Source organism: Pseudopipra pipra, chromosome Z (genome assembly GCF_036250125.1).
Source record: "Pseudopipra pipra isolate bDixPip1 chromosome Z, bDixPip1.hap1, whole genome shotgun sequence".
Classification (NCBI taxonomy): Eukaryota; Metazoa; Chordata; class Aves; order Passeriformes; family Pipridae; genus Pseudopipra; species Pseudopipra pipra.
Window position 1 is genome coordinate 40,908,438 of NC_087581.1, and position 26,404 is coordinate 40,934,841.

Consider the following 26,404-nt stretch of genomic DNA (forward strand, 5'->3'; position numbering starts at 1 on the left):
TCAGAGAAGGCCACCAGGTGAGGTAGCCTCCTCCTGGGAGCATGTTCTTGCCACCCAGGCTCCTGTGGGGTGAGTCCTGTCTGCAGGCAGCCCCACACATCTCACAGGATGACCAGTGTTTTAGAAGCCCTTCCCCCACAGCAGCTGCAGCGGGACTTCCATGTGAGGAGGTGCTGCTGGAATGGCCCTGGGAGTTCTGTGGGCCCTCGGATGACTGTTGGGCCTGAGGGGCAGGGAAAGGCACCATAAGGGGGAGAAAGCAGCACCCCAAGACTTTGTCAGGGAAATAGTAATTTATTTGCTTCTGCTTGGCTAAAGAGTTTCTGGAGCCCTGCTACTGCCACCTGCGAGGCCACCTCTTGCTGGGCTAAGGAGAATCCTGAGGGCTAGGGACCCTCCTCTTTGAGGGTTGCTGGGATCCCCTGGGTGAGTAGTCCCTGCCCCATCAAGGAGCAGAGGGGCTCTGGCTGCTGCCCTGGGCACAGGGACCTGCCCCCTCTGGCTGCTCCAGCCCCTCCCGGTGCTGGTCCTGCTCTGCAGGATCAGGCACAGCTCTGGGGCAGCTGGGACTCCCTTGGAGGCCAGTGCGTGATGTACCAGCTCCCTCCTCCACCTTGGAGCCTGCAGGGCTGCTGGTGAGAGTTCTGTCCTGGGAGCTGCTGGAGCTGGCACTGGCCGCAGGCGTGTTGTCCTCGTCTCTGGTGTGATGGAAGCCCTGCAGCCTCTGTGCCTCCTGGCTGCACTGGCTCACGATGACACTGATGATGTCATGGATCAGTGGTGCTGTGTGCCTGCTGAGAAGGGGCTCCAGCACCTCCACCAGGACCTCAGCATGCAGCCCGCAGGTGCAGAGGCCGTGCAGGATGGATCCCTCTGCAGCCTCTACCCTCCACCACTGCTCCCCGTAGAGTGCAGCCAGCCTCTGGCGCAGCCAGGACCGTGCAGGGTCCAGGAGGTGCTGTCGACAACGGAAGAGTGCTGCCCACACCTCAGGCAGGATGCCACCCACGGGCTCTGTCCCTGCATCCTCCTGTCCAGCTGGGGACAGTGTTCCCTGTGGAGAAGGTGGACTGGGCACCACAGGGCGCTGGGGGCTGTTCTCAGCCAGGCAGAAGCGACCTCTCCTTGCCTGGTGGTTGGTCTCCGTTTGTTCCTTGGGGGCTGTGATTTCAAACTGGATGTAATCCTGCTCACCCCGCTCAGAGAACCTGACAGTCTCCACTGGCCTGCTGCAGAGTGGGCACGCTGGGGTTGTCTTTGCCCACCGCAGGATGCAGCCCAGGCAGAACTGGTGGCGGCAGGGCAGAATGGAAGCCACATCATTCCGAGTGTTGTGGCAGATGGGGCAGCTCCACTGTGTCTCCGTGGCCATGTCTGGTCCCAGCAGGTGGGGGGGAGCTGAGGACCAGGAGCTGCTCCCACTCACAGGCACTGTAGGGCTGGAGTCAGTCTGACCCAGGCTCTGGCAGCACCCAGGTATAATCAGAGGGGGACATGACATCACAATCATGTCACATCTGCCACTCACTGATGTCACAATGGGACGTCTTGCACCTGAACATGAATAGCAAGGAATGCAAGGTCACAATCCATTCCCTGGTGATGTCACAATCCACCACCCCATGATGTGTCCACCAACCAGTGGTGTCACAATGGGACGTCCATCCCTGCATTCCCTTGTGCCTTCACACACACATCTTCATCATAAGTTTTTTGCTCACAGGGAGCGGACAGAAAAACAAACAAAAGGAAAGCGAAGTATAATACCAGTTGTTTTCTAACATTGAGGTTTTGATTACACTCCTCCAGTCTACAGCTTCCAGTGTCTTCAACAAAATAGTTCTTGCGTGCCATTCAGTTTTTTTCATATCTAACTAGCTCAGTAACCAGTTAACTATTTACCAACTTAACAGCTCCCAGAATAGAATAACAATTACAATTTCAAGTTAATCATAGTCAAAGGCTTAAAATCTTCTCAAAGCTGCAATTTTGGATTGACCATGATCCAGATATATCCAATACATATACTGGATGTATTCAGTATTGTGGCCAATAAAAGGCAAAGGGTTGTATGAAATAAAACTGGCTAAAAGATGCATTGCATCAGATATGTATCAGTAATATCTTCTGAAAGACTATATTGCTTTGTAATAATTCTGAAGGTCCTCAGATGCCTACATTTTTCTGCCCTTAAAATGTAAAAATCTTTCTGCTCTTGAAACAGCGTGAGCATTCCCCAGGCTGTTAAAAGACTTTTGGAACATATGACTTCAAATAAGAAGTGTTTGTCAAATCTTTTATAAAACTTAGGGAAAACTTATTGCAAAATTCACATTCCTGAACAGAACTAAGATAATTGTGCCTACGTTGTATTCTTCACTACTGTCAGTGGGAACTAGGTATTATATGCAGGTAAGATTCATGAGATGATACTTTAGAGGCTCTGGACTACAAAAGCCCCATGAACAGGCTTAAATGGAATCAGCCATCAGTCAGGGGATTCAAGAATTAGCATCTGTTACCTTCAGTATGCTGCCTTTTGAACTTCCTGATATTAGTCAGCCTTTAGGATTTAATTATGTCATTAAATTAGTACTTGCTAAAAGGACTTTTTTCCTATTATTATCTTTTCTTCTTTTTTTGATACTACTAGCTAATAGTGTAAACTCTCATCTTTTCAGAGGTTCACCACTCCTAGACTGTCAGAGATATAACTCAAGAGACTTCTATTTTGTGGATGAAAAAGGAAAAAGGCTATACTTCAATGATTCTTTAATAAAATAACAATTAAAAACATCCAGCTTTACAATTCCTGCTGCATTCAAAATAGCCAGTTGCAAATGCAATAAAGGTTTTAAGATTGGAATAGAAAAGCCTATTTTCTGAAGTATTCACTACTGAAAAAAATTGCTTAGAAGCAACCAAAGTTATTTTCATTACATCTTACCTGAGCTGAGATGTTGGCCATTGAATTCTGGGACACACCAGCCTGCATAAGGGTTTAAAATGCTGCTGGAGGCTGGGCCAGCTGGTCTCCCCACATTGCAGGCAGCAACACAGAACAACTTAATCATTTACTAACGTATGCTAAATATATTCCATTTCAACATATGTGTCTGCACCACAGATTTAGGATTTGTTCACATGTAACACTTTTCACGGAATGTAAAGGTTGAGCATGCTACAATTAGGGAGCAATAATAGGGCTTGTTTACCAAGACACACTACAAAGTTCATATTATTTAATGTCAGTAACTTCACTTTATAAGCTAAACTAAATGTTTAAGACTTTCCACTGGGAATCGAAGTGTATCTGATGGCATTTTAGAGACTAAAAGGTTTTAAAATACTATAAATATATAATACTCCTATTCTATACAGCATGTAAACACAGTAAAATATCCTGATTACAAGGGAGTTATGTTTTTCCACTTTAATCTCTTCCTGAAGCTTTGCATAGGTACCAAGGATAATTTTTTTAATTCATTTTTAGCCTTACTATAAACACAAAACTGTAGAGTCAAAGGTCAAGACTGGTACTAACAAAGAGCTTGTCTTTCCTGAAACCTTACATAATTTCTGATTGCAAGTAGGGGAGGAACGAGTAAACTAATTTTTGGGCTTGTTTGCTGAGTTCAGTGAAGTTGCCATTGACTTATGGTACCATAAGTGAGAAAAGAATCTCATCCAAATGCTTCAATCACACTCACAGAAAAATGATTTCTGATGCGAAGATCTGGCATGTTTATTTTCACTAGCCACTTCATTCAAATCATTATCTACATATTTTGTGTTCAGAAAGTGTAGTGGCCTTCACTTAACAGATGCATCTGAATTAATCAGATTCCAAGAGAGAACAGAAATTGAATCCTTTTCCATGGATTGTAATGTGCTAGGAGTCAGATGGAATGCAGAGCATGCCTGGAACCTATTCCACGATGACTCCCCATGTGCACAATCTGCAGCCTTAAGCACATGCTAAGGGGGATGAAATGGAGGGTGGAGTGGAGTGGAGACACCATGGCCAGGCTCTGTTGATATCCTTATGTGACATACCAGAGCGAAGGAAAATATGAGAATTGCTGGCTTCAGAGAATGCATATTCATCATATGCATGTATTTAAATCTTGGGTAATTGCAGAAATTGGTTTTAAAAATTTTCCTTTTTTCCCTTTTAAGAGAAATCCTCTGCACTACAAAGTACAATTGATTTACAATGAGATACTGTTGGAAATCACTGCTGTGATCTTAACCAGTACCACTTATACAATGTAAATTACAGTCAATGGTTTTGACCAGAAACACAAAACACAATTCCCCCCAAGTCAAAATCGCAGGAACCAGAATAAGGTTTATTAACTTCCAGAAAAACACAGGGTTTGCATAGAAGAAACTGCTCCATTATGAAAGATAACTATTGGTAAATTAGCTTAATTCTTTCACCTGTATACATTTCTCACGTTCCACAACAGCTTTAATAAATTAACCCCAGAAATTGGCTGCATCCAAGCTTGACTTGATGTTGTGCATATTTTCCCTGCGTTGTTTGGTATAAACATTTGCTTCTCCCTTTTGCAGTCGTTGCTTCAGAGCAGCCTTTTGCTGCTTGGTCAGCTGACGTTTTATCTTCTGTTTCACCAGTTCCTACAAACAAACAATTCGGCATCAGAAGTGTCTTTAGACCATTTAGCACCATGACACAACACAACAACAGCACTTTTTCAGCACCAACACAAACAAGACTGCAGAAAGGATGAGCAGAGTTGCTTCCTTGTAAAAAAATCATAAAACAAATCAGCTGACTGAAAAGGGAGATTCTTTGCTATGGACAAAGTCTGCATGGAGCGCTACATGTGTGTTAAATGCCATACCCCAAGGATTCCCAGCATCTAAATGGGTTATCTCTCCTATTGTCTTCTCATAGTCTTAGGTCTAATAAATAGCATTTTAAATCCTGCCTTACGGAGTTTTAAGTGTCTTTTCTTAGAGAGATGATAAAGGACCAGTACACCTCTTGATGTAGAACACATTCCTTCCACAAAAATGTAAAAGCTGATAATCTTCTAGAACACTTCATGTCCAGCAGTAATTATTTGGTTTGTGTCTATTTTTTTTCAGCACTCTGGTTTTCCTAAAGTTTAGATTACAAAGATCTGAGTGCTTCTAACGCAAAACAACAACTCCTTGCCACAAGTGTGGCTAAGGCAGATGGGCAGTCAGGAGTGATTTACAATTCCTGCTCCAGTTTTCTTGTTGTGAGGCTCTCTCCTGTTAATATTCACAAGGTCAGGACTGTCTCCTGCCTCCACAGTATAAGCATTGAAAAACAGTGACTGCCATTTACATAGAACTGCAGTAGTTTTATGAAATTTCATGTTACTTGCACCTGTGCTTCATTCTGCTATGGATGACATGGTAACAGTCTTTGTAAAAATGATAAATGCCAGAGGACAGTTTTACAAATAGCTGCTGGCAGCTATGTGCAATTTAACATGGTCTGAGAGTAATAAGAGCATAACAACAACAGTATTTACCGGAGGAATGGTGGAGCAGCTCCCAACACTTCTCACTGATGAGATGCTTTTAGTCCTTGTTCTGTGCCCAGCAACAGGAATGACACACTCCTCACTAATAAAACACATACATCAATGTATTATTCCACTAGCAAGACAAACATCCTTTGCCTTCATGAGCACTGTGTTTGACTCTTAACCTTCTGGGATATAACCTGAAAACTCACAAGAGAACATGCCAAGTGCTACAAAACATTTCTATTTTAAATATTAACACTAGTTTTTCAAAACAGGCATTTCATGAAAGGAAGAAATTTGTAGCACAACAGTCATATGTGTATCATGCACACAAAGAGAAGCCTCAGGGCACCAAAAAGAAACATTTTAGATCCTACACAATGTTTTGATGAGTCATTTAACTGAAAAGCAAAAAACCAGATGAAGACTGTGAGCTTGATCTATGCATCCAGGTACATGGTGGGCTAGCAAACTCAGGAGTTAAATTTCACATACAAGGGTCTAGTTGGAAGGTAAGCAGGAATTTCTAAGTATGTTGGGAGAGGAATTAAAAGCTAGAACAACAAACAGTGAAACATATTTTAATATTACAGTCCAAGGCACTTGTTTTAGCTAACTTCAGCTGAGTAAGCAGCAGAACACTTTGACACAGAGTATTTGCATTATAAACTTACTCATAAAAGTTATTAAGAAGTAGTATTGTAACATAAAGAACTACTCCACTACCAATATTAATTGAAATAAAAAAGGGGAGAAAAACCATCACAGAAAATAGGTTGGTCTATGAAGTGCAACACTTGTTTTCTCATTAGACACTATTACACAGCTAGACAATCATAAGACCAACAAGAAAGATATTCACAGCAATGTTTTCAAAATAAACTGCATTTTAGTCTTCAGTTTAAACAAGGGTAGCTGAAGAGCAGTCCTTCTTGAGCTGCTTGAAAGATTCGCTTTTACTGGGAGGAAGGGAGGAACATCCACTCCTAGATAGTAATTATGAATCTTTACCTGTAATGCCTGAACTCCTCATTTAAAGTTGACGAGTCAACCAGCTCTGGGCACTCATCTTCATTCTCCTTGTCCTTACAGGACCCTCTTTGACCCCTCTGATTTTCCACTTCAGCAGCATTTTTGTTTATGCTTTTGCCTTTAAAAGAAGTAATCGCTGAACTCTCTGCATCTCCATTGCACTTCCAAAGCATAGCCTGCCCTCCAGCTTTCTCCAAAGCTGAACTCAACTCTGCCATACTCAGCCTTTGTGTATTTTCTCTACTTTCATCTGTATCAGCCTCTTCCTCACTGCTACACACAGCATTGTCAGAGGTCCTGCTTTCAGATAAATCACTGACTTCATACATGTCTTCATTATTTTCTCCATCTTTGCTGAAGAAGTTGAGTTCGTTCTCAGGATCTTCTACAAGCTCTAGTACCTCTGTTGTGTTGTCATCCTTGTCAGAGCCTGGTGGATAAAGCAGGTCATCATCTTCCTGCATTTCTTTTGCATAGCCGCTGGCAGCAATCTCTTTATCAAGAGAACACTCTCTCCTGTGAAAGAGGGATGTTTGCGTTTAATAGGCTAAATTATCAAGCTACCAATGTGCTACATTTTGGATTAAAAATGCTAATCAAGTTAGACTGTAATTACCTATCCTGTTAACAAAGAGGACATACTCTCCTGAAACACACATGATAGTGCTGCGCTTTAGGTAAAATATAAACAGAATGTGACCTGAGAGAAGAAAACTTCTACAGAAGATGATTCCATCTCCACAACCTGCATTTATGTTTATTTACAGGAAATTGTTTTACTTTAGCAGGAAAACCATTTGGTTTTAAGTTCAAAGTATGCTGAAGCAAACAGAGGGTCGCTGACACACAGAGACTGACTAAAGTCTGAGACCCCTTTGGGAAAGTGCTGAGAATGAAAGGAAGCCATTTTCATTGCAACAGCTTCGGCCTTAAAATGAGTGAAATATTGCTTTACTTTTCCAAAGGGAAAAAAGACATTAGGAAGAAAAGTTATAATGTAATGCTTGAAGAGGCAGTCACCATATTTATGAGCATTTTAAAAGCAGACTTAAAATTGAAACCCAGATTAATCCTCGATATATCAGAACTGTCAAATAGGCTGATTATGCATCACTGTTAACATTTCCCGGACATTTATCATTTGGATCAAGCTTTCAGATTGATCTCTCTTCCTTAGTTGCAAGAAGACAGACAAAGGAGGCAGCACAGCATTTCAAAGCACACTTTAGCTTTTGAAGACCACTTACGGTAACTTTGGCTGAAGAAAACACAACAGGAATGACAAAAATATACTTTAAAACTGCATAGTTGGGCCTATTTTTTTTAATTCTTGTACATGCATCTCTCACAGGCACCCATTTGTTTTCCACAAAACCAACACTAATGCCATAAATAAGAGAACTCAAGTTCATCTGGTTGTTTCTACCTGATGTCTTTGAATGTTGGGAAGAGCTCACTCTCATAGGTGAAACGTTTCTTAAAGAACTCCTTAATACAGTTAACATCTCTGTCAAAATACCTGTAAAAAGCACAGAATTTTACAAACAAAAAAAAATCAATAAAGTCTACTGCAATGAGAAACTTTTACCCTATATTTCTTGTCTTTTATTGCTTTTCTTTTCTTAATTATTTCTATCAGTGACCCCAAGACAACAATCTAGGAAGAGAAACTGGATGCAGTTTAAATTTGTTTCCTAACTGAACAATATTATTATCTCTGAAAAACAGTTAATTATGTATTTATTCTACAGAGACATTTCTACCTATTCTTTGTTTGGAATGTTGCTTGTGCTGCATGACAACGGTGATAGAAAAAGAAACAGACTTTTGGAAACAAACCATGGTTGACTGTTTGCTGTCAACAGCATTTACTCAGAAAATACCTTTAAATTTGAACCCACCACTCAGCATTTGCATGCGATGTTGACATCATCTGAGGGAAATCAATTAAAGTGGCATGGTCATCATTATCCAAGATGAGATTAAATTCATTGAAGTCCCCATGAATCAGACCGTGATTGGCAAGTTTTACAATCAGATCCATTAATTCACTGTAGACAGCAGCAGGATCTTCCATGTGGTGCACCTGGCACCTGAAAAGTTAAATAAAATATTCTGAACTTTGGAAGACTTAACTTAAAAATACAGAGAAGTTATATGAAATATATCTGACAGAATGCCAGGGTAATTCAAGTTAAAAAGGCCCTCAGGTCTCAGGTCCAATACCCTCCTCAAAGCTGAGTCAACTCTGAGACCAGACCAAATTGCTCAGGTCTGTGTCTGGTTGGGATAGAAAAATTCCAGGGATGTAAAAAGGCTGTGCAATCTCCCCAAGCAACTTGTGCCACTGCCTCTCTGTCCTCAATAGGGAAAAATGTCTCCTTATACCCAGGCTAAATCTCATTTAAACTCACACTCACTGACTGCCATCAAGCACCACTGTCATAATGCACTATTTAAATATTGGATCAGTAAACTTTTATGTCTCTCCTGTTTTAGGTAATCTTATGCTCTCATCAGAAGTTAAGTAATTAAGGAATAAATTCCTTACTTGGACTAAGGAAAAAACTGTCTCTCTGAATAAAAATATAAGAGAAGCAAAACCCTATCAAATAGAATACTAGTGAGCATGGGCTGGAGGGCATTATTCAGCATGGTGAAGTCAGAATTCATTCACAAGACAAGGAAAAACCCTGACCCTGTTACCTTTCTTAACTTAGCATTGTTAGGGTCTCTGTAACACAGCAAATTAAACCCTCACTACTTACAAAGGATAGCCATCAACAAGTTCCATAACAACTGCATGCCTGTTGTAGTCTATGGGCCTTGGAACAGGAAAATTTCTGTCATGCAAAGCCTGGAGAGAGGCAACACGATAAAAAATTAAAATTAAATAGTTAATGAAACATCACACATTAACATCTAAGTTCATTTTTAAGTATTAATAATGTGCATTACACCACATTGAAGGTTAACCAAAGGTCGGTAATAATATTTTGAAGCTCTCCTGTTTGCCTTTTCTAATGGACATTTATCCATTCACTTGACCCACTCAACTTTTTTATGGGTTCATTCTCTTTTTACTCATTCTGTTGTTACCAGTGAATTTTTTTCTAAGACAGAGTCCCAAGTTAAAGTAATATAAATACACCTTTTGTTATTTAAGTGTTACACTATTACTGCTTTTCAGCACACAATTAATCCACCCCCCAACCCTCTGTTCAGAGAAACGTGACCCCCACAATTCCCACAAGTTCTGACCACATAATGCTTTACCAGTTGGACCACCTAAACCAAAAAAGAGGTCCTAATGAGGGTATTAGTTCTTTCTCCCTCTGTGGAGGCCACTGGTAGAGCCTATCACAGGATTTTTTGGGAGAAAACAGAAAATCGTATTTAATATGTATACCACTCTTGAACAGCACAAAAAAAGAAAGGAAAACTAGTTTTTTATAAATAGCTTTCCACTATTATATTTCAATCGCTGTACACTATCTGTGGTTTTTTCAGCAGGTCAAAAAATCCATAACTCTGAGAGTGGCAATATATTCTTGGAAATTAAATCTTTCCCCACAGTGAAGGACAAAGTGTGCCTTTTCAGATCAAAACACCAGTCTGGACTAAAAGACTTCCCTCAATAGCACAGCAACAGCTGAAAAAACAGCAGATTAAAAGATAAAAGAATTTTAAGAAATTTCAGCTGTTTGCAAGCTTATGCAATGAATTTTAAAGGAAAAACTGCAGAGCTGGTGAAACACAGATTATCTATCCATAAATAACAATATCAAACTCAAATTCACTGACACTGTGCTTCTGTTCCATGTGACTTCCATGGCAAAGCCTATGGAAATTGTACAGAACATATAGTACTGAAAGTCTTTGAAATGTTTACTTTAAGTCCATCAGGGGAAAGAAAAAAATAAAGCCTAAATCCTACCAGTCCTGAAAACATAGGCTGATCAAAAGGCAGTCTGAAAGGCACCTTCCAGTCTGTTACACAACTGCTGACACTATGAGTGGCCACCTACCTTCATGTAGGCAAACTCCTTCATTGCTGCTATCCTAGATAAATACAGCCATGACATTTTGTGTCTGTGCTTGTGGTAGTCACGTTTATTCTTCAAACTGCGGAATGAGGTTCTTCCAAGGCGGTGTAATTTCAGTGCAAACTGTTGCTCCTCTTCGTTTGCAACAATATAAATGTCTAGAAGACACACAAGGGCACGGATCTAAGGAACAAAGGATATCTAACAAGCCACAGTAACTTTGTTACTTCTCACCCTTTCTGGCATGGTATGTTCTACTACAGTAAAGGCAGCTGAATTTACAGCGTGTGTATCAGAGATCTGAACATGAAGAAGTTACTGTTGAAGAGTTCATGTTACTCCACTAGAAGAAATACTGATGTGATGTGGAACATGTTTTAGAGTTCACCTTTTCAGAGAAAAACTTTTTGGCTTAAGATTCCTACATTCACGTTTAACACTCCTGGACTATCTGCACAGCAAAGGGCTCTTCTTGAGGGAAATCCAGGGCAGATGCTGTTCTTAATCACACTCTGGAGGAGCCACTCCTTTCTGCTGAGTGGACAACCAACCCAAGGGGGCAGACTCTTAATTTAAACACTGTTAAAATAGCCTGTGTTTCATTTCGAGCATTTGTCCCCCAATAATCCCCTTCTCCAATTACAGAAGTTACATCCTGTGTCAAATTACATGAACATAGGAAGAACCAAGATAGTATTCCAATGGTTTTGAGCCTATTTTACTTTACTGCCTTATTTTTAAGTGGGATGAAAAAGCTGAAATTTTGTTTTTGCTAAAATGGTTTGAAACTTCACAAAGCATGAGACAAGCAGCATCTGCCTGCAAAGCACCTTTTTAAGTGATGAACTAAGAACCAAACAAAATGGGCAAAGGACAAAAGCATTCTTGTTAAGAAATATTCACATGTAGCCAAAAGCCTCACGTACTATTTGAACGACTGACCTTGGTGTTTCACAGATTAACTGATGCAACTATCCAGAGGAAAACTCACCTAATTTCTAGCAAAATATTTGCAACATTAAAGCTGTATCTGCTTTAAGAAAATTATTAAAAATGTTATTTTATTTACCTGATTCTTTGCCAACACCCATCTGGTTTCCTACAGAAGTGATGACTTGTCTGGAAGAGAGAGTTTTCAGAGCAAGGTAATCATATCCTGCATTAGTTAACCGGTAACCCTGGACAGCTGGGTAGAAATAAAAGACATTTCATTCCTTATTATGTATACATCACATTTAAAATAAGCCTCATTTTAGTCTTGCTTCAGCTTACACTCAAGTAATATTTCACCCCTTAGCTCCTTATCAGTCCAATTTGACGGAAAGGTAAAGATGTTTCAATTCCCACAACTTATGAAAACTGACAGCTGTGCAAGAGACAGAAGTGCTGCCTGTCTCTAAAAGAGGCAATGGCAGTACCTTAAACAACCTGGGAAAAGCCAGCATTTGGGAAGATACACATATAGGTGACACAGCAGGGAGCTGGGATTGTTGCAATGAACTACAGAAACCCTTAATCCTCTGAAGAACTGGGACAAAAGGAACAGATATTTCCTGCAGACTCCCCCAGTATGTTTGCAGGGCCAGGTGCAACTAAAAGGCTGAGGGGAACGGGGAAAGGCCTGCACAACTTTCCATGTGGCAAGGAATAGAAACTGCTTCAGTAGCTGTTCCTGGGGGGCAAAATGTCCAAGGACTCTGCAGTCTGTTCCAGAACTGTAAGGATGAAACTCACTTGGGTTGATTCCTACATGCACTTGAACACTGCCTTAAATGGTTCTTTTTATTTTATTCTGAGCAAAAAAGTGAGCTGTCCATCTCTTTTCTGCCTGTCATCTCTGTAGGTATACACAGCTCAGCAGACACAGCACTTGGTGCTGCACAAACCCACAATCCCCAGGCAAGTCCAAGAGAAGGCGTCACAACTGCTCACACATCCCAACCTGTTGTGCATGTACAGCTGAGGCACTTGGAACAGACTGAGAAAGGGAGTCCCAACACAAAACCCAAACTCACTTTTGGTTTGTTCATAAGCCAGAAGTTTGTGCTTCACCAGCTCCCTCAGAATTTTATTGCAGCCGCCGTGTTTGAGGTTGGCAATGGAAGCGACCAAGCTGGCAGGAACTATTTCATGGTTCTTCATGCCCATTTCCACCTAAAAACAGATAAACAAAAATAATGTGTCAGCCAATCCAGCCTGGGGAATTCTTCAGTTACAGCCAGAAGATGAGAGTGGCTCATTAGATTTTAGTCCCAGCCACCATGAGTGGAGACCTGGTGATGCTGATGATGTAACCTTGCTGGGGGTGTGTGACCCCCTGGGCATCCCCAAGGAAATCCTGGGACTACCTGAGCATCCCCAGTGACCTGCTGAGCATCCCCAGCAAACACCCAGGACCCCTTGGGCATCCTCCATGATCATCTGGGTGTCCCTAGTGACCACCTGAGCATTCCCTGGGCATCCACAGGGACACCTTGAACATCCCCAGCGACTCCTTGAGCATCCCCTAAGCATACCGAGCAACAACACAAGACCCCCTGGGCATCCCTAGTGACCCCTTGAGCATCCCCAGGGATCTGCTGAGCATTCTCAAGGATCCCCTGAGCATCCCCAGCAACCACTTGGGATCGCCTGGGCATCCCCAGCTACCCTTTGGGCATCCACAGTGACCACTAGGGACATCCTGGGTGTCATCCTGACTGACCACCTGAGCAACCTCAGAGTGTCCCCAGGGATGAGCCGGGACCCCTTAGGCATCCCCAGTGATCCCCTCGGCATCCCCTGGGACACCTTGAGCATCCTCAGGGACACCCTGAGCATCCCCACGGACCACCCAGGAACCCCTGGGCATCCCCAGGGACCACTAGGGACCCCTTGGGCATCCCGAGTGACCACCTAAGCATTCCCTGGGCATCCCCAGCGACCGCTGGGCACCCCCAGCGACCAGCCGGGACCCCCTGGGCAGCCCCAGTGACCCCCTGAGCATCCCCAGGGACCACCAGGGACCCTCTGGGCACTCCCAGGGACCACCTCAGCACCCCCCAGCGCCCCCCTGCCCTCACCGCTCCCTCTCATCCGGGCGGCCGAAGCAGACTTCGGCCCGACCACGTCCCTGCCCCTCAGGAAGCCCCAGCGAGGAGCCTCGGGGAGTGGGGGAGGGCACGGACACCACACGCGGGTCCCTCCCGGCCCGGCCCGGCCCCGCTCACCGCCGTCAGCACCCTGAAGTGCTCCCGGGACAGATACCGCAGCATCACCACGTTCAGCTTCCCCATGGCCGCGGTGGAGGGGCCAAGGGAAGGAAAAACAGGAGGCAAAAGAGAGAAAGAGGGAAAACACGGACGAAGAGGGGGAGGAGGAGGAGGGGAAGGAGCGGGACGCGTGCGCAGAGCGACTCCCCAGGTGGGTCCTGGCAGCTGCGTGAGCGCTCCTGTCTCAGATCAGCTCAAGATCTTTCTGCTCTTCCCTCCTTACCGAGCCGGGATGGACGACGAGCCAAAACGGAGCCAGACGCCGCTCTCAAATCAGCATCTTCTGCCTTCCATACCTCCCTGCTGCGGAGAGAGTTGTTTGTGCGGCTCGCACGCAGCTGCCAGGACCTGCCCCAGGAATGGCCGCTACTCCCTCGTCACGTGACAGCCTGAGAAAATGTGGTATTCCAGGGAATCGGTGTCGTTTGGGGTGGGAAAGAGCTCTAAGGGCATCCAGCCCAGCCTGTCACCCACTCTGTCAGCCAGACCAGGGCACTGAGTGCCGCGTACAGTAAAGCGAAACATAAATACACATTACATACACGTATATACAGTCATATATAAACATGCAAACATATATAAACATACAAAATATAAGCATACAACCTTTTTCTGCTTGTAGGTCTGAGAAACACCTAGTATCTAGTTGCCATTCATATTTTGCACTTAGAGGAGAAATCCTTCACTAAGGTGAGCACTGAAGATGCCAGAAATTAGTCAGTGGTAGTGGCCAGTGAGAGATACCTAGGAGAGGGCATCAGACAAAGGCATGCATGTGATACTTTTGCAGCACATCCAGCAGTTTGCACCTCAGACACTTCCTGAACATTTGATTGTGTCTGATAGCTCTCCGCGGTACTTGTCTTTCTGGGGCTTGGATTGTTTTCGAACATTTGAAAAGCTCAGTGTGGCACAAAACTGGGCAGCAAGAGGTTTCATGGCTTAATTACAGGAGAAGCGTGCCCTGCATGCTTTAAATCTGCTACTTGCATTATATGCCACTCTTCTTTTCACTATTACCCTAAAATACACAGATGCAATTCAAGTTGCTTTTATTCAGGCTCTCCATATCTCTTGCTTTGATGTGGGATGCTGTATTTGCCACGCAGTAGAGGGTTCATCCATCCACTTGCCAAGCCCCATTTTTAGTCCATTTAGTGTTTTTCTCACATCTCTTCTTTCACTGCAAGTGCAGCTACTCCTAGATCAAATTTAATCAGAAGAGAGCAGCATGTCACTTATTTTGACAAATTGTTTTGCACCATTTCACACTCAAAAATGAGGGTACAGCTTGTGGGGCCCTGAGAAAATGCTCTGATGAGGATTTGCCTTTCAGCTCTGCTGTGCAAATCCCACAAGCATTTTGCAGAGAAAACCATTTTTTTTTTCACTTACCAGGTGAACACATGGAAACATTCTACCTAATCTGTAGCATATTGAACCTTCGTATGCAGGACTGTATCTAAAGAGTTATTAGTATAATTTCCTATTTATGACAAGAAGTTTATTCTGTTAATGTGGTTGGGGTTTCAAAGTGTGAGGAAATGGATAATTAATAATTCTAAAACTCCTGTGTGACTTAACCTGACTGTCAAAGCTACAAAAAAATAAATAAGACTATGCTTCATTTCAAATTGGTTGTATTTTCAGAAAAAATATGTCTTAAAACAGCATTTAGGAAGCAATTGATAAAACATGCCCTTTCAATAAAATACTTTTGTTCTTTTGGACTTTTTTCCACTCCAAAACACCGGTGATATATTGAAACAAACTTGTGTTTTCAGCAAAAGGTGATACTGCCAAATAAAAAAAAAAAAACAAAAAAGGCATCAGACTTGCAGTGTGTATATATGTTTTTAAGCTAACACTAAAGCTGAATATGCTTATTATCTTTACATTTAAATATGATGTAAATAATTAACATACAAGATTACATTAAGATTGCTATTAGCAGAAAAAAGCAAGGGAGTGCTTGTGATTCAAAAATTTCACCTTTCATAGTGATGCCATTTCTATTTTCTTCACTGGAGAGGCACTGCATAGCAATACATAATTTGGATTGGCTTTTCGATTTTAGAAAGATCAGCATCCATTTGTCTTTTTTTAAAAGAATTGAAAGAAATTAATGGAATCAATAGATCTTAAAATTTTGGTCACCTCAAGGCTCCAGTGATACTTTTTCTGTTTCTGGAAAGTATTCATTGCCTGCTGCTGCCGCTGTTAATTTACTATTTCTTGACGTCTTCGACTTATAAAACTGTGTCAGATACACAGTGGGTTTTCTTTTGACAGTGATCTGCTGGCACAGTAAACTTAATTAAATAAGCATTAATAAGTGACACGAGGCACAGGTATCCTCTATGTGATAAATGCATTTTGAGGCCCAAGGGTCAAAAGACAAACACCATATGTTTTTACTCAGAAGGGAGCTGCTGGGTGGGCTGTGTATCTATAAATGATGGACCCATCTTCTGTCTAGATGCTGTTAAGTCATGTCAAGATCCACAGAATCACAGAAAAATTAGGGATGGAAGGAACTTCTGGAGATCATCTAGTCCAGTCCCCATTCCTTAAAATACTTAAGAGATGAAATGTTTGCTTTCCAAGTAAACAAGTAGCACCAAGCATTAGTTATTTAGAAGAAAAAAATATAGAAAGTTTATGCCTTTGGTGAAGTCCTTAATTAATTTACAGTCTAACTGTTGCATTTGGACACGATAGCGTGGTAAGTCAGCACAGATCCAGGAACTAAGTGCAAACTACTCCAGCAAATGTACTTAAACCCAAGTCCAGAGATTAAAAAAAATTGCAAAAATCCCTTCTTCCTTGACTGTGGGAAATTATACTTGCTTAAACGAAAAAGTGCGTGAATGGACAAGGCATATATCATAGGTTTTATCTATAGCACCAACACCAGGAGGAATAAAAACTGAAGAAGGACTATAATCCACAAACTCAGGTGGAATTTTAGTGCCTTGTAAAGGCTTTGAGATAATCAACATCCTCCTGAAAAAGAGTGCTGTATTCTTGCCAGATGTCAACTGGGAGCACCACACAGTATAAGCAAATGAGGGTGGGGAACAAAAAAACCCCAGCGTAATTTGAACTGGATGTAGCACTTAATAAAATACAGCAGGAAGTTACTGAAAGTGACTTATATATCTTATGCCAAGTAATCATTTGGGGTTTTGTCTTTGTAGATGTTGATGAATGCCAGGCTATCCCTGGAGTCTGCCAAGGAGGACACTGCATTAATTCAGTAGGTTCTTATGAGTGCAAGTGTCCTGTTGGTCACAAACAGAACGAGGAAACTCAAAAATGTGATGGTAAGTGATGTTGTAAGGGAACATACCTAAAAAGTGGTCATGTAAAGCATTAGAGCACTTTAGTAATAAACATTACTGAATACTTGAATAGTTGCAGTTGTTTGATTTGGACAGACATAACATCATTGAGCTGTGCTTTTTGTTTCCTCTTCACAGGGAGGGAGAAAGGGAGAAAGAAAGAGAGGGACAGAGGGAGGGAGGGAGGGAGGAATCACCAATCCTGGCTCTTGCATTGGTGATGGGGTGTCCAGAATCCTGGGGGTACTGCCTGGCCTTTGTGGGGGAATATTTTTATAGATAAGTTTTCCCCACCCTGGTGATAAAATTAGTTGCTTTGTGCAGTCCATTTTTCTAGACCTTCCTGGAGATGGCTTGAGTAGACCCCAAATACCAGGCGTCCCTTGTTGGTCTAGTCTTCGATTTTTACCCACAGGCTCTCAGCCTGTTTGTGGCTCTTTCTCAGAGGCAGCTCTTCACTGTATATCCATTCCTATAATCTGTCCTATCTATCCATAGTTACTTACCAAAAAGTGCACTTGCATTTTTGATTCTCTTATCCACGGTGTATTTATTATTAGTCCATGAGACTTGGTACAGCAGGAGTCAGGTAAAAGTGCCTTTACCCAAACCAGTTGAGGTGGAAGTCCATCCCCCTCTCAAAAAATGCATTTTTAATACAATATCTCATCAAAGCAGACAGCATCTGGATATCTGTTATGATGGACAGTAGGAGTTCAATAAATTAAGTTCCTGTTCTGATGATATCTGTAATCTGCCCCTGGCAGTGCTCATGGTTTTTCTGCTGTTAACCCTAGGAGAGCTCCATGTGAAGGAGCTCCTCTCAGGCAAGGATGCAGTTCAAATACATTAAATAGTTGTTCTCATAAAGATCCAAAAAATGCAGGTCATTTTGTATATGTTGTTTTTTTGCCTGGCATGTGCTATCCACCTTTGATGCCAAAAGGAGAACTTAGTGATATGTTTCCTTTCTTCTGAAAACAGTAATTAAAAGTTAATTCTTTGCATTCTACTTCTTTAACCTATGTAAAGCTCTGCTTTAATTTTTGAAAATGCTGTTCAGCATTTCTCCCTGATAGTATCTATAGGAAAAGGTGAATATATTTTTAAGACAGATCTGCTTAAAAATCTGTGATGCTTGTGGGACCATGCATAGTAGAAGTGAAACATTATCTGCAGTCTGAAATATTTGCTATTATTTCATGGTTCAGTAATCAGTGGGTTTCATTTCCTGTTTTGTTGGCAGCCTACTGCAGAACAGGTCATATGATCTGGCTTTGTTTCTTCTAAGCCCCTACCACTTCGGTCTGTGGCAGAAATTAGTCCCTGATCACAGTTTCCCCATTAGCTTCCCTGGTCAGATAATTCCACACAGGGAATTATGCAAATACAATTTGCCCTACCCAGTTTGTACTAAATTTTCTGGGTAAAAAAGACATCATGAAACTGTTGCTTGTCCATTTCCCCACGCTTCACAGCCCGATAGTACTGCCAAAATTACACCAGCATAATACCGTTATCCAACAATGGAGCAGAGAATGAAAGCCAAGCCATAGCTTTATTCATGCTTGTTTGTTTGTTTAATTAAGTGTTCATAATCACTCAGATTTATAGGATAGAACTATAGCTAGCCCTTCAAACAATTATACTTCTAGTGGGACTGGCCATTTGAGTGAAGTTACATCATTTATATAATACATATATGAATTGGGAAGGATGTAAGGAATTGGTGTCCTATGAGTTAGAAACTGTGTACAGAGAAATTATTTAATAGACACCGCATTATTTTTATGAAGTTTTTTATTTAAAACATTGTGTAGAAATGGTGTGGTATGGAGTACTCTGCTCACTCCTTTCCCTTCTTTAGGTATGGAAGGAGATCAAATGTTACTTAGTGGCTACAAAGGACAAAATCCAAGTTGCAGTCAGTAACTAGTTAAGGCTCCAGTGTTCAGAGGCAAATGCTGAAATCTTACACTAACTGTTCAGACCTTCTTTATTATAACAGCAGTTCTCTTATTTAAGAAGGAGAGATTTGAGATCCCTTGCTGTATCCCCTACCTTTAAGCATCCAGATGTATTTTGTGAGTTAGAGGTTTTTCTTCTGTTCTTCCTGGAAAAAAAATAGCTATTGTTAGAATAAGTGTGAAAGTTCATGTTGTGCTTTTTGTACCATAATGGATTTTCATAGAGCTATGCTAAGCAATAAACTTACTTTGCTGGGCTATTTGCTTGCTTTATATTCCTGTGTTTCTTTTTTTTCATTTTTTTTTAAGTCATCAGTAAAAAGGTTTCCCAGATTTGTTTTGAGCCTTAGATTACAGTTTACATGAACTAACCATTCAGAAATTAATGACAATTGTATATCAGTAAAGAGGGTTTAAAGGATTTCCAAAGCACATGGGCACAACTTGCATGTGTAACTCTGTGTGTCTGCCCTCATGTAGAGATGTAACTGGATAACTTAAGCCATTTGGGAAAATATGAACTTTAAAATTAATCCAGCTCCAGGCTCCTCATTAGTAAGAAGCCTTATTATAAATTAGTAAGAAGCCACATTATAATTTTTTCCCAATTTATAGACTTTCCACTGTAGTCAGGATGACTCCTTCCACTACTGGGAAAGTCATGAGAGGATTCAAGTCACATGGGCTCTCATGAGCTCTATTGGACACAGAGCTGAAAAACTTTGGAAAAGGCCATTACATTGTACCAAATCCAGTGCACTAGTGGGATGTTTTAACTAAACAAAAGAAAACCCCAAACCCTTCACTTTTTTTGGCCCAAAAGTTTCGATCTACAATTTATTGAGTTTTCACTGTCTTTGTAGGAATGAAATTCTGTTCATTTTTAGAATGTTATTATCTTCCAGAGCTAATGGGACTTATGCCTTTGGGTTGTTCAGAGGTGGATTGTACAAACTGAGAGGAGAAATAAACTTTCAGTTGGGCTTGCTGCTTTACAAAAGAGGTGGAATACTACTTTACCGGTATTTCAGGGATCCAGTAAATGTGTTTCACTTACTGTTCTCAAATAGAAAATACATCATTCACATTGAAGAAGTGTAGTTAGTTATGACACTCTCTGCAGTTAAAGTATTAAAGAATTCTAGGAGGTAGGATGCCCTGATGCTTTTCTAAGAAGTATGTGGCTGTACTCTTGATGTCAAGAGGTTAGGAGTATATGACACAGGCTAAGTCCCTTTTTTTTTTAAATTAGGCACCAAAATGTGAAGAATCTTTTACAATAAATAGCTCTATTTCTAATTTTCCTGCTTTAGTGTATAATTTCATTAGGCTGTGTGCTATTCAGATTTGATCATACCATGCATTACTATAGACTAAAACTATTCTCAAGGAAGCCTTTTGCAGAACTCAGCAGCTGGGAGCCCTGTTTCTGGTACTTTTAAATCAGTTATTTATAAAATCCTGCTTACCATAGCAATACAAGTCATGAATTTGGAATCATGGGTAGCCAGGCTAGGTTTTTTTGGCAGAAACTCACCTATTAATACATCTGCAGAGTTTATATCATACATTTAAATTGGTTCTCATGCTGAGATGGGCTTTCTTATCTTGTGTGCAACATTGGAAATGTAGTTGTTCATGCCACCAGTCTTCTTCACCCTTAACACAGCATCTCCTCTTACTTATCTTTGGAGCATTTTCTCTGAGACCATTATTTTACTTATTTTGGAGGAGGAAAGGCAGGAAATTGAATAACTTTTTCAATCAGCCATCCTAAAAATAGCCCTTCCAGAGGTAAAGTGTCAGAATTTCCAGTCAGAGGTAACAGAGATATTTTGAAATAATTGCAAGGACCAGGGAAAGCAGACAGAGATTTGGCTCAAAAACTAGTGAAACAAAAATCTAATTACTTGGTACTGCTCCAGTAAGTAAAAAAATTTTTCTTCCACAAGGGTTCTTCACGTTAATTAGTAAAAAAATCTGTTTTACTCTCCACATGCAGAAGACTGTGAAGTCTTCCTTCCACTCTAGTCACTGCCCAGATTTCAGGAAGGTACTTTTTCCCTTCCCAGCATCCTGTCATTCTTGGGCAAGAGCCCTAGACAGTGTTAAGTTCCTGTGCACATAGCCAGTTGAGAAGGATGATCTACGTCCTCCAGATTTGCAGAGGTGGTTAACTACTTCCTTCCTATGTCTTTCAATTGCCAGATATAAAATCCACTTTCTCATTGCCTCAATGGGCTTTTTACTGTTTGAACACTAGTTTGGAATTTGGTTTCTCTTGGTAGAAGGTCAGGTGTGTTCTTGTAATTAAAATTACTGCCTTTAAAGTAGCAGGAACCTGTGCCAAACAGAGTGAAAATGAAGATCAAGCTTTCAGTTTTCAAGTGCTAGTGGATTTTTGTAGTCAGATTTTTATAGGTTAATTTTTATTATATTTTTTCCCCTTTCTTATGTGTAGTAGCTGCTGTTATATGTACCTTGGAAGAAAAAAAGAATTAAATGCTATGAAACCTACAATATTTAAGACCCAGTGTCTAAGAGAGTGACTGAAGGAAACACATATTTTGGAAATGCTATGTTTGAGAATGGAGATTCTTAAATTTAACTTGCTCACGTAGTGCTGGTGACTGTTGCTGTGCTGGTGACAGTTTTGTGCTCTCCCTGTTGTGTGTGCAGCTTTTGCATCACCAAACAGCATTTCCATGTTGGTAAATTGTGACCATTACACTGGTTGTACCTTGACCAAAGTTTGAGTGCCTCTGATGTTTAGAATTAGTCTTGGGATTTATTTTTGGAACTACTACAGTAGTGATGAGAAGGGGTAGTGTAGTTTTTCCTCGAGACTGAAGGTATGCTTCAGGGGATAGTAATCTGAGGGAAACTTTCTTGATGCACAACTTTCACTTGCTCTGATTCTGCTCCGTAGTGTAAAATAAAGGCCACAGGATGCTTATTAGGTATGGACAAGTTAGAAAGTTTGAAGATTCGAATTTATCTTACCTGTAAGATAAATTGTCTTTTTTTAACAATGACACTCCAAATGACATGACAGTGGGAGAGGGAGTGTTTTATTCATACTTTCACTTTTAAAAAAGAACAGTTTTCATGTTCTTAGAGGCCTTGTGGCAAAACTTCATCTTCCTTTCAGTACTTGAATGTCCTCTGTAGATTCCTGTCTAAAGGGAGTTCCCACAGTGGGGAGTTACCTCATTAATACCCTGTCCGTGACAGATAATTTTGGCACTCTTCCTTCAAGTTTTCAATGTGGAAAATGTAGTGATCTTACCCTAAAATAACGCCTGCTAAAGGGTATTTCTCAAGTAGTTCATTCATCTCTTGAGAATTTCTGGAGTGACAGGTCCAAGGAAATGAAGGATTGGTGTAATAGTGCAAGAACTGACCTGTGGGTTCCCAAGGCTTTCTCACAAGGAAGGCGAATACCTTCAGTGTCATAATGAGACAATTTCTGTCATATGCTCTTTCTGATGCTTCTCCTGCATTATTTGACGTGAGACAGTCTAGATTCAACAGTCTGACTCTTTTGTTTTGAGTTTTCTTTCACAGTAAGAAAGCTAATTTTAGTTAATACTGCAGTTAACAAACAAGTTAAGCCAAAGTCTTGTACCTGTGACTAGCTTTGGTATCAAATCATGCACATCTATGGTATCATCTCACTCCAAAAAGAAGACATAACTCAGAAGACATAACTCAACTCTAGTTAGAAAGTTGGCACCCGTTTTTGCATGTTTTCTCAAATACCTCTTGGGCCACAGTTCACATTCACAGCTACTAATATACAGCAGTCACTTAAAAGCAAAATTAGGTTACTAAAACGACCCTAAAAATGTTCATATGTCTAGAGATTGTCCCAGCTGTAGAATGAAGTGGTTACTTAGAATGGCTTGTTGTATAAATGATCACAATGCAGTCTTTACTCTCATGCTTTTCTTCCCTTCCAGTTTGCTCCCTTCCAGTTTGCTGTACTTCACATCTCTAACAATAAAAATATAGTCATTCTCATTGTCTCTTCTCCTCATTTTGCTTCCAGTTTGCTCTGGGAGAGCACACAGTGCTCTCAGACGTGGTGTCAAGTGCCTTAGCAGCTCCTTATTACATACAACAACTCATTTATCAGCTTGATGACATCTCACTTCGTATGTATTTACGTACAAAATTGTTTCAGTGTACAGAAGAGAACACTGCTTAGTTAACAGAAATATTTGAATGGATCAATATTTGTTTGCATTTGAAGGGCTTGGCCAAAATTCTTACTTACAGTCGAAGCATTAGGAGGCCAGGAAACAGTCAGATCTGATCAGCAGTATTTCTGTGATTGCAGAAGCCTAGAGCTGTTATGCTTGGCTGCTGTATCATACTTCTTCCTTCTATCCCTACTAATATGTCTTTTGGTATTGCATTGTAGCTGTTCTGTGGTCCTTAGAGGTGGCACTCCGTATGTATCATTTAGAGGAAATCCCAGCCTGCTGTCATGTATTTGTGATCTGAAGTGGTGCACCCCTTGTGTGTGTAAGGAAAATCTCCCTTAGATGGCAAACAAAGCTGTTTGCAGTATGCAAGCACCAGGAATAACAACTTCATTTCAGAAAAGCTCTCTTTCCCTCTTTTTAATACAATATGTACAAGCGCTCTGCTAATTATCCTGCTAATTACTGACGAATGCAGCATCATCCCAGGGATTTGTGAGGATGGTGTGTGCTCTAACACTGTGGGGAGTTACTTCTGCATCTGCCCTCGGGGTTATGTCGCATCCATGGATGGATCCTGTGCTCTTGGTAGGTACTCCAGTTGTCTGGCATTTCCCCCCCACCCTCATTCAGTGCTAACTTACTTGTATCTCTGATCCAGCTGCTTAAATCTCATAGCATCCTCCTCTGATGGTAATTTCCAATACAACCACCTTCACTTCAACAGCAGATCCCTTTGTGTTGGCTTATTGTAGCCTGAGATCTGGGTCATCTTCTTAGGAAAAAAAAGCGGTTGATATCTCTTTGCTGTCTAGGCAAACGTAGGAAATGTTAATTATATTTGTTTCTCAAACCGACATCTGATTAAACCAAAAGTTAGGCTCACTTAGGTTCTAAAGAAGCAAACATTTATCCTTGGTACTTCAAGTCCAGTCTCATTTAAACTCTCTAATTTAGCCTTTAGAGACCAATATAAGGCACATATCTAACCTCAAAAGGCTTTAAGTAGCATGTGCTGATGTGCCACTAATTTGGTGGAAACACATAAGAAACCAAATGTTGAACTTCAATAGATTGCAGCTTTTAGAGGACAATTTATTTAAAGCTATCCCTATATTATTAAAAATACAATACTTATTGCCACATGTGGCAATTTCTTTTATAGAGCTGGATGCATCAAGTATGTGATATAAAGCCTTATGATGAATTAACTAAAAAATACTGCCTATCATGTGTAAAAAATTAACAATGGCTAATAATAATGTCTTTTTCGAGATCTCATGTGGTTCTTCTTATTTCAGATATCTCAAAGCACTTTGTGCTCATGTTGGGGAAGGGAATTCTGAAGCGATTTTTGAATTGCAGATAAATGATGTAAGCCAGTAGCGGCACAAGACCTAGAAGTGACTTCAAATGAATAAGTTTTTAAATAATGTAGCCAGCTTCTGTTATCCGTAATAGGGTTTTTATATATATCTATGTAGTTTTTATTTATATTTCTTGTATCCTTCATATCATCCATATTTCCTGTTAGATTGAGCAAACTTCAAGATTGCTTACTGGATTAATGCAAGACTAGTGTCTCTGCAACTCTGTGATCCTGCAGTAAATCCAGTGAGGAATGCATGGGTGCTGATCACCTCAGATAATTATTGGGTGTGTTTTGGGTGCTTTTTGGTTTTGCTTTGTTTTTTTTTTTTTTAATACAACTTGTAAAACAATGTAGTACTCAAATCTAGTGAATAAGGGAAAGTAATTTTGAGAGTTCCATGTTACTATTTTTAGTTTTCTTTTAAATTAACTACCAGATGAGAGGACAAGTACATGTTTCTCCAGCATTGTGAGTGGCCGCTGTGCACAGGAACTGCCTGGAAGGTTCACCAGAAGGCGAGTCTGGACGGTGCTGGGCCACTGGGTCAGCTTCAGAGATATGTCCTGTTAGAGGATCTGGTGGCTTTTTTGGTTGGTTTATTTTGGTTGGTTTATTTTGGTTGGTTTATTTTCTCCTTCTTGCTGTCCATTCTAGTTTGGATGGAGGTCACAGGAATATTGTAAACTGCTTTAAAATGTAGGCTAAATGGAAAAAGAAAGGCAGGAATTACATTATTATTCATTCCTCTGTTTTTAATACTGATGTTACCATCTGTGAACCATTTTTTTCAGGTCCGTGATTGGCACTTTTTTTTTGATGTCCTTTTGTTGACTTTGGAAATAATTCTTGGGAAATGGGAAAGATTTTTTGGTCAAGCTCAAAGAGGAAACAACCATGAGGGTCCATATTTAATTTTGATTTAAAGGAACAGCTGCTCTCTTGTTCCCATTACATTTTGGGTGACTTTGAACTAGAAATGTATCAGTATTTCACTTAATCTTCCAACTCTGCTCAGAGAGCAATAGTCTGCATCGCTGGTGAAAGGTGTTTTCTGTATCAATGTCATTTTTTTTCTTCCTTCTCTGGGAACCAGGCCCTGTTGTCAAGTTTCGGAGACTTGGTGGGAAGCCAGCTCGAAACTTGCACAATAGGACACCAGAATACCTGATGGGTTTGGACTACTTTGATTCCTGGATACTTGTGATAAAGCAACTAAAGTCTTCCTGAGCTGAAGAACAGGCTCATAAGCCTCTGGACATCCTCTCCCTTGTGCAAAGCATAGGCAGCAAGAGAAAGAGAGGTGTTACAGAAGGAGGACAGAACAAAGCCTATCTATTCGTTTCTGGTTCAGGAGAGAACTATAACATCTTAAAAAAGTATTTTAAATGCTCTCCTTGTCCAGGAAAGAGAAAATTCATGGGTCAAGTACAGAGGGTAATGATGATTGGGGTGACATCAGACTGGTGACCTGTCACTAGTTGGATTCCTTGGGACTCCATCTTGGGCCCTGTGCTCTTCAACATCTTCATTAATGACTTGGACACGGGACTGGAAGGGACAGTGAGCAAGTTTGCAGGTGACACAAAACTCGTTGCCTCCCTTGAAGGCAGGGAGACCCTGCAGAGAGACCTTGACAAATCAGAGGGCTGGGCA

The 26,404-nt window shown here is 41.0% G+C and overlaps 2 protein-coding genes across 3 annotated transcripts in view; both read right to left on the reverse strand.

Moving 5' to 3' along the window:
* Nucleotides 1-274: 274 nt before the first annotated feature.
* Nucleotides 275-1,469, reverse strand: LOC135407888 (uncharacterized). The gene has a single exon (XM_064643314.1). The coding sequence runs from the start codon at nt 1,370-1,372 to the stop codon at nt 446-448; it is 927 nt and encodes a 308-aa protein (XP_064499384.1). The 5' UTR covers nt 1,373-1,469; the 3' UTR covers nt 275-445.
* A 2,862-nt stretch (nt 1,470-4,331) lies between these two features.
* RIOK2 (RIO kinase 2) overlaps nt 4,332-26,404 on the reverse strand; it is a 293,756-nt gene continuing 271,683 nt past the window's right edge. The window contains exons 2-11 of one of the 2 annotated variants that reach the window (XM_064643308.1): nt 13,819-13,928; nt 12,625-12,763; nt 11,679-11,795; nt 10,592-10,767; nt 9,332-9,420; nt 8,465-8,656; nt 7,990-8,082; nt 6,543-7,079; nt 5,535-5,628; nt 4,332-4,644 (exon numbers count right to left, since the gene is read on the reverse strand). In XM_064643308.1, coding sequence (XP_064499378.1) covers nt 4,483-4,644; nt 5,535-5,628; nt 6,543-7,079; nt 7,990-8,082; nt 8,465-8,656; nt 9,332-9,420; nt 10,592-10,767; nt 11,679-11,795; nt 12,625-12,763; nt 13,819-13,884 — 1,665 coding nt within the window. In that variant the 5' untranslated portion in view covers nt 13,885-13,928 and the 3' untranslated portion in view covers nt 4,332-4,482. Of the gene's footprint in view, nt 4,645-5,534; nt 5,629-6,542; nt 7,080-7,989; nt 8,083-8,464; nt 8,657-9,331; nt 9,421-10,591; nt 10,768-11,678; nt 11,796-12,624; nt 12,764-13,818; nt 13,991-26,404 lie in introns of those variants that run through there. The other variant, XM_064643307.1, reaches the window with a different exon arrangement.

Coding starts and splice junctions, on each gene's coding strand:
- LOC135407888 (XM_064643314.1), bottom strand. CDS start 1,372: ATGGCCACGGAGACACAGTGGAGCTGCCCCATCTGCCACAACACTCGG.